Source organism: Rhincodon typus, chromosome 10 (genome assembly GCF_021869965.1).
Source record: "Rhincodon typus isolate 14 chromosome 10, sRhiTyp1.1, whole genome shotgun sequence".
In the NCBI taxonomy this organism is placed as follows: domain Eukaryota; kingdom Metazoa; phylum Chordata; class Chondrichthyes; order Orectolobiformes; family Rhincodontidae; genus Rhincodon; species Rhincodon typus.
Window position 1 is genome coordinate 11,976,153 of NC_063341.1, and position 13,191 is coordinate 11,989,343.

General features: G+C 43.0%; 1 protein-coding gene across 1 annotated transcript in view; it reads left to right on the plus strand.

Annotated features, from left to right (window-relative positions):
- Positions 1-2,439: 2,439 nt before the first annotated feature.
- Positions 2,440-13,191, plus strand: part of tada1 (transcriptional adaptor 1) — a 52,927-nt gene continuing 42,175 nt past the window's right edge. The window contains exons 1-3 of the mRNA XM_048601979.1: positions 2,440-2,693; positions 5,062-5,153; positions 12,431-12,496. Coding sequence (XP_048457936.1) covers positions 2,620-2,693; positions 5,062-5,153; positions 12,431-12,496 — 232 coding nt within the window. The 5' untranslated portion in view covers positions 2,440-2,619. The remainder of the gene's footprint in view (positions 2,694-5,061; positions 5,154-12,430; positions 12,497-13,191) is intronic.

Below are 13,191 nucleotides of genomic sequence, written 5' to 3' on the forward strand. Positions count from 1 at the left end.
TTTGCATTCAATCAAGTACATTCCTGGCAGAATTAGGAGAAGTTACCTTTGAGGATTTAAATGTTTTGTTCCTCAAATAGGTAAAAGATTTAGCAAGGCACTTATACAGTCATAGAGCATGGAAACAGACTCTTCGGTCCAACTCGTCCACGCCAACCAGACATCCCAAAGTTCCACTTTGTGAGCACTTAGCACATATCCCTCTAAAACCCTCCTATTCATTTACCCATCCAGATCCTTTTTAAATGTTGTAATTTTACCTGCATCCACTGGTCCCTCTGGCAGCTCGTTCTGTGCACACACCACCTTTTGAATGGAAAAGTTACCCCTCAGGTCCTTTTTACATCTTTCCCCTCTCACCTTGATTGGTTTCAGAGGTGCTTGAAGGACTAGATGTTTTTCTGTTTGCCGTGTGGGACTTCAACTAATGAGTCCACTGGGTATACATCTGATATAATCTATGGGTCAAGTTTAAGGGCCTCTGAAACTAATCAAGGAGAGAACTTTGGAACAGAATGAGGCGGTCTCTTGTGGTGCAGTGGTACTGTTCCTACCTCTGGTCCAGGAGCTCTAAGTTCAAATCCCATTCTCTCCAGAGGTGTGCAGTGACAGCCACTGACAGGTTGATTACAAAAAATATTTAGGACAGAATGAAGAGGGGTCTTGCAGCATTGTGGTAATGCCCTTGTCTCTGAGCCAGGAGACCTGGGTTCAAATCCTGTCTGCTCCGGAGATGTATAATACCTTCTCTGAACATGTTGATTAAGAAATTCTGGAACTGGAGGAAGTCCATATGTTAGGCCGCAGAGCAGATTTCAAAGACTGACTCCCGTGAGCTTGTGAAGTGGCCAAAGAACATTTGAAAATCTCCCAAACATTCAAAAGGCAGCCAACATGCCAGGGTCTGAACCTTTCAGCCAAGAGACTATATGTTCACGCTTTACTAATACCAGGTGAACCCTTAAAGGCTCAGTTCAGAGGCTGATACTGAGGAGCCAAGAAACCTGAGGAAGTGAATATCTGATTGAGACATTAGATCAGGGAGAAAGTTGATGCATGATCAGAGCAGACACCTATCCAATAGCCTGGCTGTCGGATTGCATAGATAGGGTATCTAAAGTAGTCTATATTACCGAGATAGATTTACTCAAGGGGTACTGACAGGTTCTGTTGACTCCATTTGCAAAGGAAATCATCACCTTTGTATCTCTGGATGGTTCACGCCAGAGTCAAACCATTCTATTTGGACTCCGAAATACACCAGCCACCTTTCAAAGGCTGATGAACCAGATAGTGGCAGCCTTACCTAATTGAGTAGTGCTCCTAGTCAACCTCCTAGTGCACATCTGGCAAACAGATTTAAAATCTCTTCGGGAAATTACATCAGTTGAACGAGGCATCGATCTTCCAAAGACTGAGCCATGAAGGCTCAAGTGACCGATTTAGACCACATCACACATTTAGGATTCGTACTGTGTGGGGCTACAAATTTAGAAACAGCAGCATAACTCCCCATTCTATATCAAAACAGGAATGTGTGGGTTCTACTGATAGTTCATTCAAAACTTCAGCTGCTGACAGATTTTTCCCTCTAGCTCTCTTTCATCCTTTCCTTAAATCTTGGCCCATCGTCCTCATTTTGCCTCCGATAGTGGAATATTACAAGCCCTTCACATAACCCTCCTGCCTGCACTGAAGTGGCACTCAGCCTGCCACCATCATCCTCGGAAACCAGCAGGTGTATCGGGCAAATCTGGGAAAAACTTCCAGCACGCACACCAAACGAGTGGAAGGTCAGACGTGATCTTATTGAATGGCAAAGCAGGGTTGAACAGGCCACATGTCTCTCAATGCAGGAGATCAACAAAGATCCTATCTGGTCACTCTAATGAACTTTTAACTGAGGATTCCCTGCTAATATCTGAAGAAGTGCTGCAAGCTCTCCCCAGTGTCTTGGCCAACATTTGTCCTGCAAGTAAAACTAAAAGTCTGATCATCTATCTCATTGCATTCATGTATCTCATTGCTGTATGATGGGATTGACCTGCTCCTTGGCAATGACCTGGAGGGATCAAAGATAATACTGTTTGTAAATTGTTTCTTAGGACAGCAGCGAGTACACTTCGACAAGGACTTTCAGGGAAGGATTTTCAGGTCTTAATGACAGGAGAAGCATTACATAACTGGACATATTTCTATGTAAGTGCACACAAAGGGCTGGATACTTTCATAATGCTCAACAGTATCCTCTAGATCCTCCTCTGTCCAGTTGGTGCCGTCTGTCCAGGGCCATGAATCTTTCTATGTTCCTCGCGGCGGGGCTGCGAACTGGTCCTCGAGGCCGGCAGGGGGCGAGGCTGGAAACTGGTCCTCCAGTCCGGCCGAGGGGGAGGGGTGGAGGCTGAGCTGGTCCTCCCGGCCAGCAGGGGGCGAGGCGGGGCTGGGGGACGGGTCCTCCAAGCTTCGCGTTGGTGGCTGTAGGACTGGGCTGATCGTGGGAGTACCCCGGACTGGATGGGCCGGGTGGTAGTGAGCTGGGAGGTGACGCTGGTGCGGTTGGGGGTTGTTGTATGAAACCGGTTGCCGAGGCTGAGCAGAATTCAGGGCCTCTTTCCGGACATGGCGACTCACGTCAGCGAACTGGAGGCGGCGAAGAAGACGTTGACGGAGGCGTTAGGCGAGAATGTGAAACAGTGAGTGAGGGGCCTGGGCCTGGGCCTGGGCCTGGGCCTGCAAACCCAGCTCGGACAGTGAGCTCTCTGACTGGGATAACCTCCACTAAACAGCTGCCTAAAGGCCGCTGTCCGCATTTACACAGAGACATTCATTCTGTGTTCATTTATCTCTTTGGTCGGGCAGGTTGGCTGAAAGGCGGGGGTTTTGTTGTAGACATCGCGAATGTACACGAATAAAGACAGTTTTTGTTCCGTACTTCTTCGTACAGTTATCAGTGTTACTGTTTGTTTGTCCCTATCCTTCGTTCTAAAATAATGAAGAGGCATATTTTATTAAGCAAGGCTTCATTGCATTTTGTGAATGTCAATTTCCAAGGTTTTCATTTGCAAAACCTACTAAAACTCAAGATAAGGAGGAAATTTTGTTTCACAAAAAGGTTGCAATGAAACTAAGTGATTTTACTGGCACCTCTCTCTCCCCCACCCCCTCACTTCGTCTATTATTTAAGTATAAATTTGTTGACATTGAGACTCAATGCTTTGATGTGATATTAAAAACATTTAACTTTTATTCTGGGAAAGAGTTATCACTACATTTTTAAGCCAAATGCCTTGATGTGTGGCTATCTTTAAACATGGTTGACCTTGCTTCTGATAGCCTAAAAGAATTGAGTTATGATAGATGTTTTAGTGTAAAGTGCGTTGCTTAAGAATGACCTTTCGTGTAGATACTTTCTAATCAACCTGTTAAGAGATGTTATTACACACCTCTAGAGAAGGTGGGACTTGAAGCTAGGCCTCCTAAATCAGAGGTAGGGACATTACCAATGCACCGCAAGAGCTCTCCTGAACTAAGAATAAGAAATTGCTGGAGAAACTCAGGAAGTCTGGCAGCATCTGTGGAGAGAAAACAGACTCAATGTTTCAGGACCAGGGCCTGTTCATCAACTGGCTCTGAGTTTCTCCAGCAATATCTGCTTTTGTTCCAGATTTCCAGTAGTTCTTAGTTTTATTCGAGAGTCCTCCTGAAGGTGGAACTTGAACCCAGACCTTCTGCCCCATAGGTAGGGACGCTACCACAGTACTATAAGACCCTTTCATATGTATAGACTGCAGTATTGTCCATCTAAATGCATGTGAAAGCTCAACCCACTGCTAATCTCTCCACAACCATTGTATGTTTGTCAGTATTTTGTCCCTGTACCTACCAAGCCTGAAGAGCTGGAATGTTGAAATTGCAAACAGTCTGGTCACAGTTGTGCTTCCGATACCAACTCCAGTGCAACAAACTACCAACCTCCATCCCTGCCTGAACCTAGCTGCTGTCCAGACTTTGAGTTGTGCCTTTGTCACATCTGTATTCCACTGGTCCATCCAATACTCTCCGTAAACGTCAGCTTATCCAAATTTGGCTGATTAGTTTCTGACCTACACACAGCTTCACTCATCTCTGCCCCTATTCTTGCCAATCTTCATTACATCTGATCTGTCAGATTTAAAATTCTCATTTCTAAGGTCTCACTATCCCCAGTCACTCCTAGCTCCAATCAATTTTCTGTTTCTTTGGCCACCTTTGCACTCCCACCTCCTTTACTTGCCTCAAGCTCTTCCGTCAGTTGTTTTAAGCTGCTCAGGCTTCACCTTTTTCTGCCTTTTTTGTTCTTTCTGTCCTTCAAGACCCTTCTTAGGGTCTTGATCTCTTCCATAAAATGGAATTCATTGCCGCAGAAGGCTGTGGAGGCCAAGACATTTTGTATATTTAAGACAGAGATAGGCTTTTGATTGTCAACGGGATCAAGGGTTACGGGGAGAAAGCAGGAGAATGGGGTTGAGAAACTTATCAGCCATGATTGAATGGCAGAGCAGACTCGATGGGCCAAATGGCCTTATTTCTGCTCCTATGTCATAAGGTCTTATAAAACATTTAGTCAGCCTTCTTTGTACAAATTATGATCTCTTTCAGGTGTTGGTGAACCTGCCAATACTGTTTCTAGCCCACTGTATAGTGTAATAATTAAAGTTGTGCATTGTCATGATTGCATGGTTCTTAGAAATCTCTGTAATATACCTGCAAATTTGCTCCTTTACATCTTTCCCACAGTAGATTGTCCTATGTTATACATCCAGTAGTGTAATTGCATCTCAATTGTTTCTTAACTTTAACCGAATAGAATATTGTCTCTCTTCAGTAATATTCTCCTTAATATTGCTCTCTGAATGAAGTTAATGCTTTGGTTGTATGTTTGGTGTCTCTAATTTTCTCTCTCCAAATGTTTACGCGATACTTGTTTACAAGTCACAATTGAATCATGCTTTCAAGTAGATTTCAGATTCTAATCGCTGGGTGCAAAAATAAGTTTCACTTCATCACCTGTTTCTTTGTCAGATATTGGGCAAACCTGAAACTTTGGTTCAAGCAAAAAATAAGCAAAGAGGAATTTGATGTGGAAGCAAGGAGACTCCTTACTCAGGACAATGGTAAGATCAACGACCTAACAGATATACAGATTTTGTGATTGCTAAGGCATACGCAAAGGTGGTTCTGCAGTCAGCTTACTCATTTTCAAGTGCAAGTTTCCTTCCACTTGAGATGCACTTCAAGGTGCAGTTACCTTTGTGGGATGGTCTTAAACTCCCCAACTGTGGAAAATGTGTAGATCGAGTAGGGAGATGCAATGAACCAATTCAGAACTTGCCTCTAATTAATTGTTTTTCCTCATTGTCAGAGCTTGCAGGTTACTAGAAGGGCGATGTTAGGCACTCTTGGTAGCTCAGCATTTACCCCATAAATACAGGGAGTGTCTTCAAATCATTCCCATAAAGGAGAACGTATGAATTGGCAAGTACAAAACCTGAGACAACAAGTTGCATTTTATTTCATCAAAGATTTATATGTTTAAAAATCAACTTCTGTGGCCAAGGGCTAAATTGCAATCAGTTAAAAACACTGACTAAAATAATATATTTAATTAGGGTTCTGAACTTTATTTCAAGGTTCTAGACTTAAGAATCATTAGAGTTTGTACTTTGTGAGTTTGAGAAATGGCATTGGGCTATACTTTTTGTCGTCTTCCAACTTAATTCTGTCATTTTAAGTTCCATAACTGGTAGCTGCTAAGAGATTGGTTTGGGGTGTGGCTGTGATCTCCTGAAAGAGGAGCAAAGTTGATCACATCTGTTCCTGAGTAACCCCTGACGACAATCTTGTAAGACCTCCGAGTCATTATGATATCTAAGGTTCTTGAGTAGATTTGTAGCTCGGGTTGTTGAAGCTGAGGTTGGTTCGTTCGCCGAGCTGGTCCGTTAGTTTGCAGATGTTTCATTACCCAGACACTGACCAGCTCGGCGAACGAAACAACCGCAGTCATTATGGTAATCCGAGTAAACAATTGACTCTACAAGGTCATGATTGAACATTTTCAATGGCTTTATATTTCTGTTTATGAGTCCACTCAATCATATAGGTTTCCCAGTATTCCAATATGGTCCCAACAAAAGATTGAAAATGTTTACATAAATGTCCCTTGAGAGGGAATAGCATTTCAGTTTCCAAACCTTGTACGGATCTACCTGGATAATATGCTGTTGGATACTGTGATGAGATTGGATTGTGATGTTATTCCATATCAGATTGGGAACAGCCAGTTGTTTAGAGGGAAATAGATGTCAAAAATCTCACTTTTTTTTGGGAGTTAAGGCATATTCTGTTCAATGCAGACCAACTGTGAGCTTGCTCAAAAACAGTTCGTGTTACTCCTGTGCTCTTCAAAAACTATCACTTCGGTGACATAGTCAAAGGTTTGAATCTTGCTCTCAGTCCCTCTGCAGCCAGCATCATTGCTCATCATCAGGATCACAGTGGAGCACATCTTAGCTCCATGGAGGTTTCTAGCGTGCACACGTGTCCACTTCAGTACTTTAGTGGTAAACATAACACACTGTCACATTTCCCAGAAATGAGATGAATTGACTCATATTTGCGGGAGTTTTGAGATGGCAATCCAATCATTGCTGTGATTGAAAGTTCCGGAGAAGTCCACAGATGCCATTGAGGAATTGGATCCTGCCGTTTGAGTATGCTCAAAGAGTTGGGATAGAATCTCAACTGGGCCGAGTCTCGTTTACTACTTTGATTTTTAGATTGTTTGGGGTTAGGGCTGTGTTGATTGTCTCTATCGTTCGCCATGCTATTAAGTTATACAGTTGTACAGCATGGAAACCAACCCTTCGGTCCAACTCATCTATGCTGAGCAAGTTTCCCAAGCGAAACTAGTCCCACTTGCCTGCATTTGTCCCATATCCCTCTAAACCTTTCCTGGTCATATATTTATCTATCTGTCTTTCAAATGTTGTAACGACTTGCATCTACCGCTTCCTTTGACATTCGAACCACTCTGCGTGAAAAAATTGCCCCTCAGGTCCTTTTTAAATCTTTCTTTTCTTGCCTTAAAAATTTATTCCCTAGTTTTGAACTCCCCCACCTGAGGGAAAAGACCTTTGCTGTTCACCTTATCCATGCCCTTCGTGATTTTATAAACTTCTATAAGGACACCCCTGAACCTCCTGCGCTCCAGTGAAAAAAAGTCCCAGCCTATCCTTATACTGGAACCCTCCAGTTTCAGCAACATCGTGGTAAATCTTTTCGGCACCTTCTCCGATTTAATAATAATCTTCCTATAACAAGGTGACCAGAACTGTACCCAGTATACCAAAAGTGGTCTTACCAATGTGCTGTACAACCTCAACCTGATGTCCCAACTACTTAACTCAGATCTGAGCAATGAAAGCAAGTGTGCCACATGCCGCCTTAACCCCCATGTCTACCTGTGATGCAACTTTCAAAGAACAATGTACTTAAACCCCACAGTCTGTCTTTTTGACAACCCTACCATTAATTGTGTACGTCATGCTGTCTCTTGCGAAATGAATCAGTTCCTGCTGTGTTGGAATCTGCTATTGTTGCTGTGAATCACATCCAGGACTGAATTTTTACACTACTCTTGTTCTGTGGTTTTGGAGAAACAGTAGCTTAGAAGGACTGAGGCCAAATTGTCATGACAGGTGTTGTGAAATAGGAACAGCATAAAAGCCTTTTTCCACTGTGATTGGACTGTTAGTTGTGCGTCCTACACATTTATGTTTTCAAAGGTTCGCTAAGTTTGTTAAAAAGCTGATGAGAAATGAACTGGACAACCAGTCTCTAACCAGAACATTTAAAGAGTTTAGATTTTTCTGGCTTGAGTGATTTATAGAATCGATGAAGATAATCAAAGTGGAGTTGGTAAATTCCTCCCAACCAAATGTCATTATCGTGTACAAAAGACTGATTGGATATTGTTGAGGAGATGGGGGTGATTGGGAGACAAGTCTCCTGGTAACTGTTGTCCTGTCATTTGTGGAGATTTGGACCTCAAGTTGTATGTCCTGGTTCCTTAACTTGCTGATTTGCACATTTATAACAATGTGAATCATTAATGTGTTGTTATTTTTTCCAGCAAGATATGGTGCATAATCTTGGTTTCTCCAGCATTCTCCAGTAAAAGTAAACTTCTGAACAACCATTATATGTTTAACTGAGGAACATTTGGCACATGATACGGCATGGAATGAGTGAATGAGGCATTTTGAGCCTGAATGTGGCTCGAGTCAGAGATCAAATGAGCCAGGACCAGATGCCCTTTATTGGAAACTTAGGAGTGCATAGTGACCCCACAGGGCAGTGCTTTGCCATGGCAGCTTTAGGAATATCCAAAGTGGGAAGTTAGTGGGAGGGAATTTTTTTTAATTCGCTTGTGGGATGTAGTTGTCTCTGGCTGGGCTAGCATTTATTACCTGTCCCTAGTTGCCCTTGAGAAGGTGGTGGTGAGCTGCCTTGAACTGCTGCAGTGTGCCATTAGGGAAGGAATTCCAGGATTTTGATCCAGTGACCGTGAATGAATAGTGATATATTTCCAAGTCAGGATGGTGAGTGACTTGGAAGAGAACTTGAAGATGGTTTTGTTCCCATGTATCTACTGCCCTTGTCCTTCTAGATGGAAGTGGTTGTGGGTTTGGAAGGTGCTGTCTAAGGATCTTTGGTGAATTTCTACAGTGCATCTTGTATATAGTACACATTGCTGCTACTGAGCATTGGTGGTGGAGGGAGTGGATGCATGTGGATGTGGTGCCAATCAAGTGGGCTGCTTTGTCTTGGATGTCAAGCTTCTTGAGTGTTGTTGGAGCAGCACCCATCCGGGCAAGCGGGGAGTATTTCATCATACTCCTGACTTGTGCCTTGTAGATGGTGGACAGGCTTTGGGGAGTCAGGAGGTAAGTTACACGCTGCAGTATTCCTAGCCTCTGACCTGCTCTAATAGAGTCATACAGCGTGGAAACAGACCCTTTGGTCTAACTAATGCATGCTGAACATAATCCTAAACTAAACTAGTCCCACCTGTCTGCTCCTGGCCGATTTCCCTCCAAACCTTCTTATTCATGTACTTATCCAAATGTATTTTAAACATTGTAATTGTACCCGCATCCACCACTTCCTCAGGAAGTTCATTCCACACGTGAACCACCCACTGTATAAAAAATTTGCCCCTCATGTCTTTTTTAAATCTCTTTCCTCTCACCTTACAAATGTGGCCCCCTTGTCTTGAAATCACCCATCTTAGGGAAAAGACAACTACCATTAAATCTACCTATGCCTGTCAATATTTTATAAACTTCTATTAGGTCACCTCTCAATCTCCTACGCTCCAGTGAAAAAAGTGCTAGCCTATCCAGCATTTCTTTGTAACTCAAAACTTCCATACCCAGCAACTACTTGGTAAATCTCTTCTGAAGCCTCTCCAGCTTGATAATATCCTTCCTATAACTGGGCAACCAGAACTGGACACTGTATTCCAGAAGAGGCCTCACCAATGTCCTGTACAACTTCCATATAACATCTCAACTCCTATACTTAAAGGACTGAGCAGTGAAGGCAAGCGTACCAAACGTTTTTTTTTAAAACCCTGTCTATATGTGATGCAAATTACAAAGAATTATGAACCTGCAACCCTAGGTCCCTCTGTTCTACAACGCTACTGAAGGCCCTTCAATTATTTTTGTAGCCGCAGTGTTTATAAGGCAAGTCCAGTTGAGTTCTGGTCAATGGTAACCCCCCAGGATGTTGATAGTGGTGGATTCAGTCACGGTAACACCATTTAATGTCAAGGGGAATTGGTTAGATTGTCATTGTCTGGCATTTGTATGGCGTGAATATTACTTGCCACTTGTCAGCCTGAGCCTAGAGGTTGTCCAGATCTTGTTGCACTTGAACACGGGCTGCTTCAGTATCTGTGGAGTTGTAAATCATGCTGAACATTGTGCAATCGTCGGTGAACATCCCCACTTCTAACCTTATGATGGAGGGAAGATCATTGATGAAGCAGCTGAAGATAGTTGGACTTGAGTCACCAGCTTGAGGAACGCCTGCAGAGATGTCCTGGAGCTGAGATGACTGACCTCCAACAGCCATGACCTTCTTCCAATCTGCCAGGTATGACGCCAACCACCGGAGAGTTTGCTTCCTGATACACATTGATTCCAGTTTTGCCAGGGCTCCTTGACGCCACACTCGATTGAATGCAGTCTTGATGATAGGGCTGTCACTCTCCATTTTGTCCATGTTTGAACCAAGGCTGTAATGAGGTTAGTAGCTGAGTGGCCCTGTTGGAACCCAAACTGGGCATCACTGAGCTGGTTATTGCTGAGCAAGTGCTGCTTGATAGCATTGTTGATGACACCTTCCATCACTTTACTGATGATAGAGAGTAGACTCATGGGATGGTAATTGGCCCGTTGGATTTGTCCTGCTTTTGATGTGAGTTGTTTAACTGTCAACCACCCTTCTTGACTGAATGTGGCAGGACCGCAGAGCTTAGATCTGATCCGTTGGTTGTGGGATCACTTGGCTGTGTCTATCAATTGCTGCTTATGCTATTTGGCGTGCAAGTAGTCCAGTTTAGTGGCTTCACCAGGTTGACACCTCATTTTCAAGTAAGCCTGGTACTGCTCCTGGCATGCTCACTCACACTACCCAAATGAAGCAAGTTTGATCGCCTGGTAATGGTTGAGTGGGGGATATGCCGGGCCATGAGGTTGCAGATTGTGCTGGAGTACAATTCAGCTGCTGTTGATGGCCCAGTCCTGAGTTGCTAGATCTGTTCGAAGCTTGTCCATTTAGCATGGTGATAGTGTTATACAACATGAGGAAGGGTGTTCTCAATGTGAAGACAGGACTTTTTCTCCACGAGGACTGTGTGGTGGTCACTGTTACCAATACTGTCATGGACAGATGCATCTGCAGTTGGCAGTTTGGTAAGGATGAGATCAAGAATGTTTTTTCCTCTTGTTGGTTCCCTCACCACCTGCCGCAGACCCAATCTAGCAGCTATGTCCTTTAGATTCTGACCAACTCGATCAGTAGTACTGCTGCTGAGCCACAATTGGTGATGAACATGGAAATCTCCCACCCAGAGTACGTTTTGTGCCATTGCCATCCTCAGTGTCTCCTCCAGGTGTTGCTCAAAGTAGAGTACCGATTCATCAGCCAAGGGAGTATGTTATGTGATAATCAGCAGGAGGTTTCCTTGCCCATGTATAACCTGAAACCATGAGACTTCGTGGGGTCCAGAGTCAATGCTGAGGACTCCCAGGGCAACTCCCTCCTGACTGTATACCGCTGTGCTGCAACCTCTGCTAGGTCTGTCCTGCCAGTGAGACAGGATATATCCAGTGATGGTGATGGTGGTGTCTGGGGCATTGTCTATAAGGTATGATTCTTTAAGTATACTCTTGTCAGTTTGTTGCTTGACAGGTCTGTGAGACAGCTCTCCTAATTTTGGCACTAGCCTTCAGATGTTAGTAAGGAGGACTTTGCAGTGTGAACAAGGCTGTTTCTGCCATTGTTTTTTCCATCCAGTTTCATTTCTTTGAGACTTTGTAGCGATTGATACAACTGAATGGCTTGCTAGGCCATTTCAGAGGGGATTTGAGAGTCTGGGGTCACGGGTAGGCTAGACCCAGGTGAGAATGGCAGATGCCCTTCCCTGAAGCGCATGAGTTTTTCCATGTTTTCCCGTAATAACCCAATTTTCGACATTTGTCAATAGTTTACTGGCCATTAGTAGATTCTTAACGCCACATTTATTTTTTATTGAATTCAAATTCCACCATCTGCCATGGTGGGATTCAGACCCCGGTGCCCAGAACATTAGCTGAGTTTCTGAATTAATAGTCAAGTGAAAATACCACAGGGCATCTCCGCACCGTAGATTGATCTCAATCATTGAAATAACTGAAAGGCAGAGGAAAATTTTGGGGAGAAGCTGGGTTAAACAAGTAAAGTTTGGGAGAAATGCATTAAAAATACATTTATAATAACAGGTTTTGAGAGTGAAAGACAGAAGGTAGTTAAAGAATAAGCAAATGGAATTACAAATGTTGGATCTGGGATGTGCATGAATAATTCTTCAAGGCAGTCATTTGATACACTGCTTCTATAAATTGGTTACACATTTGATGGAAGAACTGCTATTACTTTTAAGATATGGTCAAGCCAGAATAGAAATCAAAAGTTGCCTCCAAGTTCTTTGACTACTCCATGACATACAATTTAAGTAACAGTGAATCTTCTGTAACCACTTGATATTTGCTTTGACATTCACGTTTATCCTCGACAGTGTTGTTAAGGTAATGCTAAAAGAAACAATCATTTTCCTTTCCAGTGCATTCCCACAATGACTTCTTGCTTGCCATCCTCACTAGATGTCAGATCATGGTTTCTGCTCCAGGTATGTGGTAATGCAAAGGTTTGAACTGTTTGAGACTTTTAGAGACTTAATGTGGTTTGTTTTATTTGTACATTGTTAGTGTTGGGACTTTCTACTCTTTCATCCACAGCCAAATCAAGTTTCTTCCAGAGATAGTAGGAACTGCAGATGCTGGAGAATCTGAGATAACAAGGTGTAGAGCTGGATGAACACAGCAGGCCAAGCAGCATCAGAGGAGCAGGAAGGTTGATGTTTCGGGCCGAGACCCTTCTTCAGAAATTCAGCCAGCCAGCAACACCCACATCCCACAAATGTATAAAAAAAGTTCGAAATGCAATTTAAATATCTGACTATAAAGTTCTTAAGAATATTTAGAAGTGTCCGTAACATGCCACAGGAAGTCTCTTTGCTATGTGTTTTCTCCATGACTAAATGTTTTTAAGCAAAATTTCTTGGCTCAATGTGTTCTGGAAATTCTGAACAGATCAAGTTGTATTTTGGGAGAGAGAAAGGGAGAAACAGTTAATATTTCCAGTAAGTGACCTTCTTTTAATTCTAAATCTAGGACATTTCACTTTATTTTCCATGAATCAGTTTATCTGTTTGGAGTTTATAGCTTGTGTAGTTTCAAAATTAAAGTCCAGAAAAATTTAACTCGGCAAGAGCAACCAATGAAATTGTAGAATGAAATGGAAAAACAGAATTCAGCAACACAT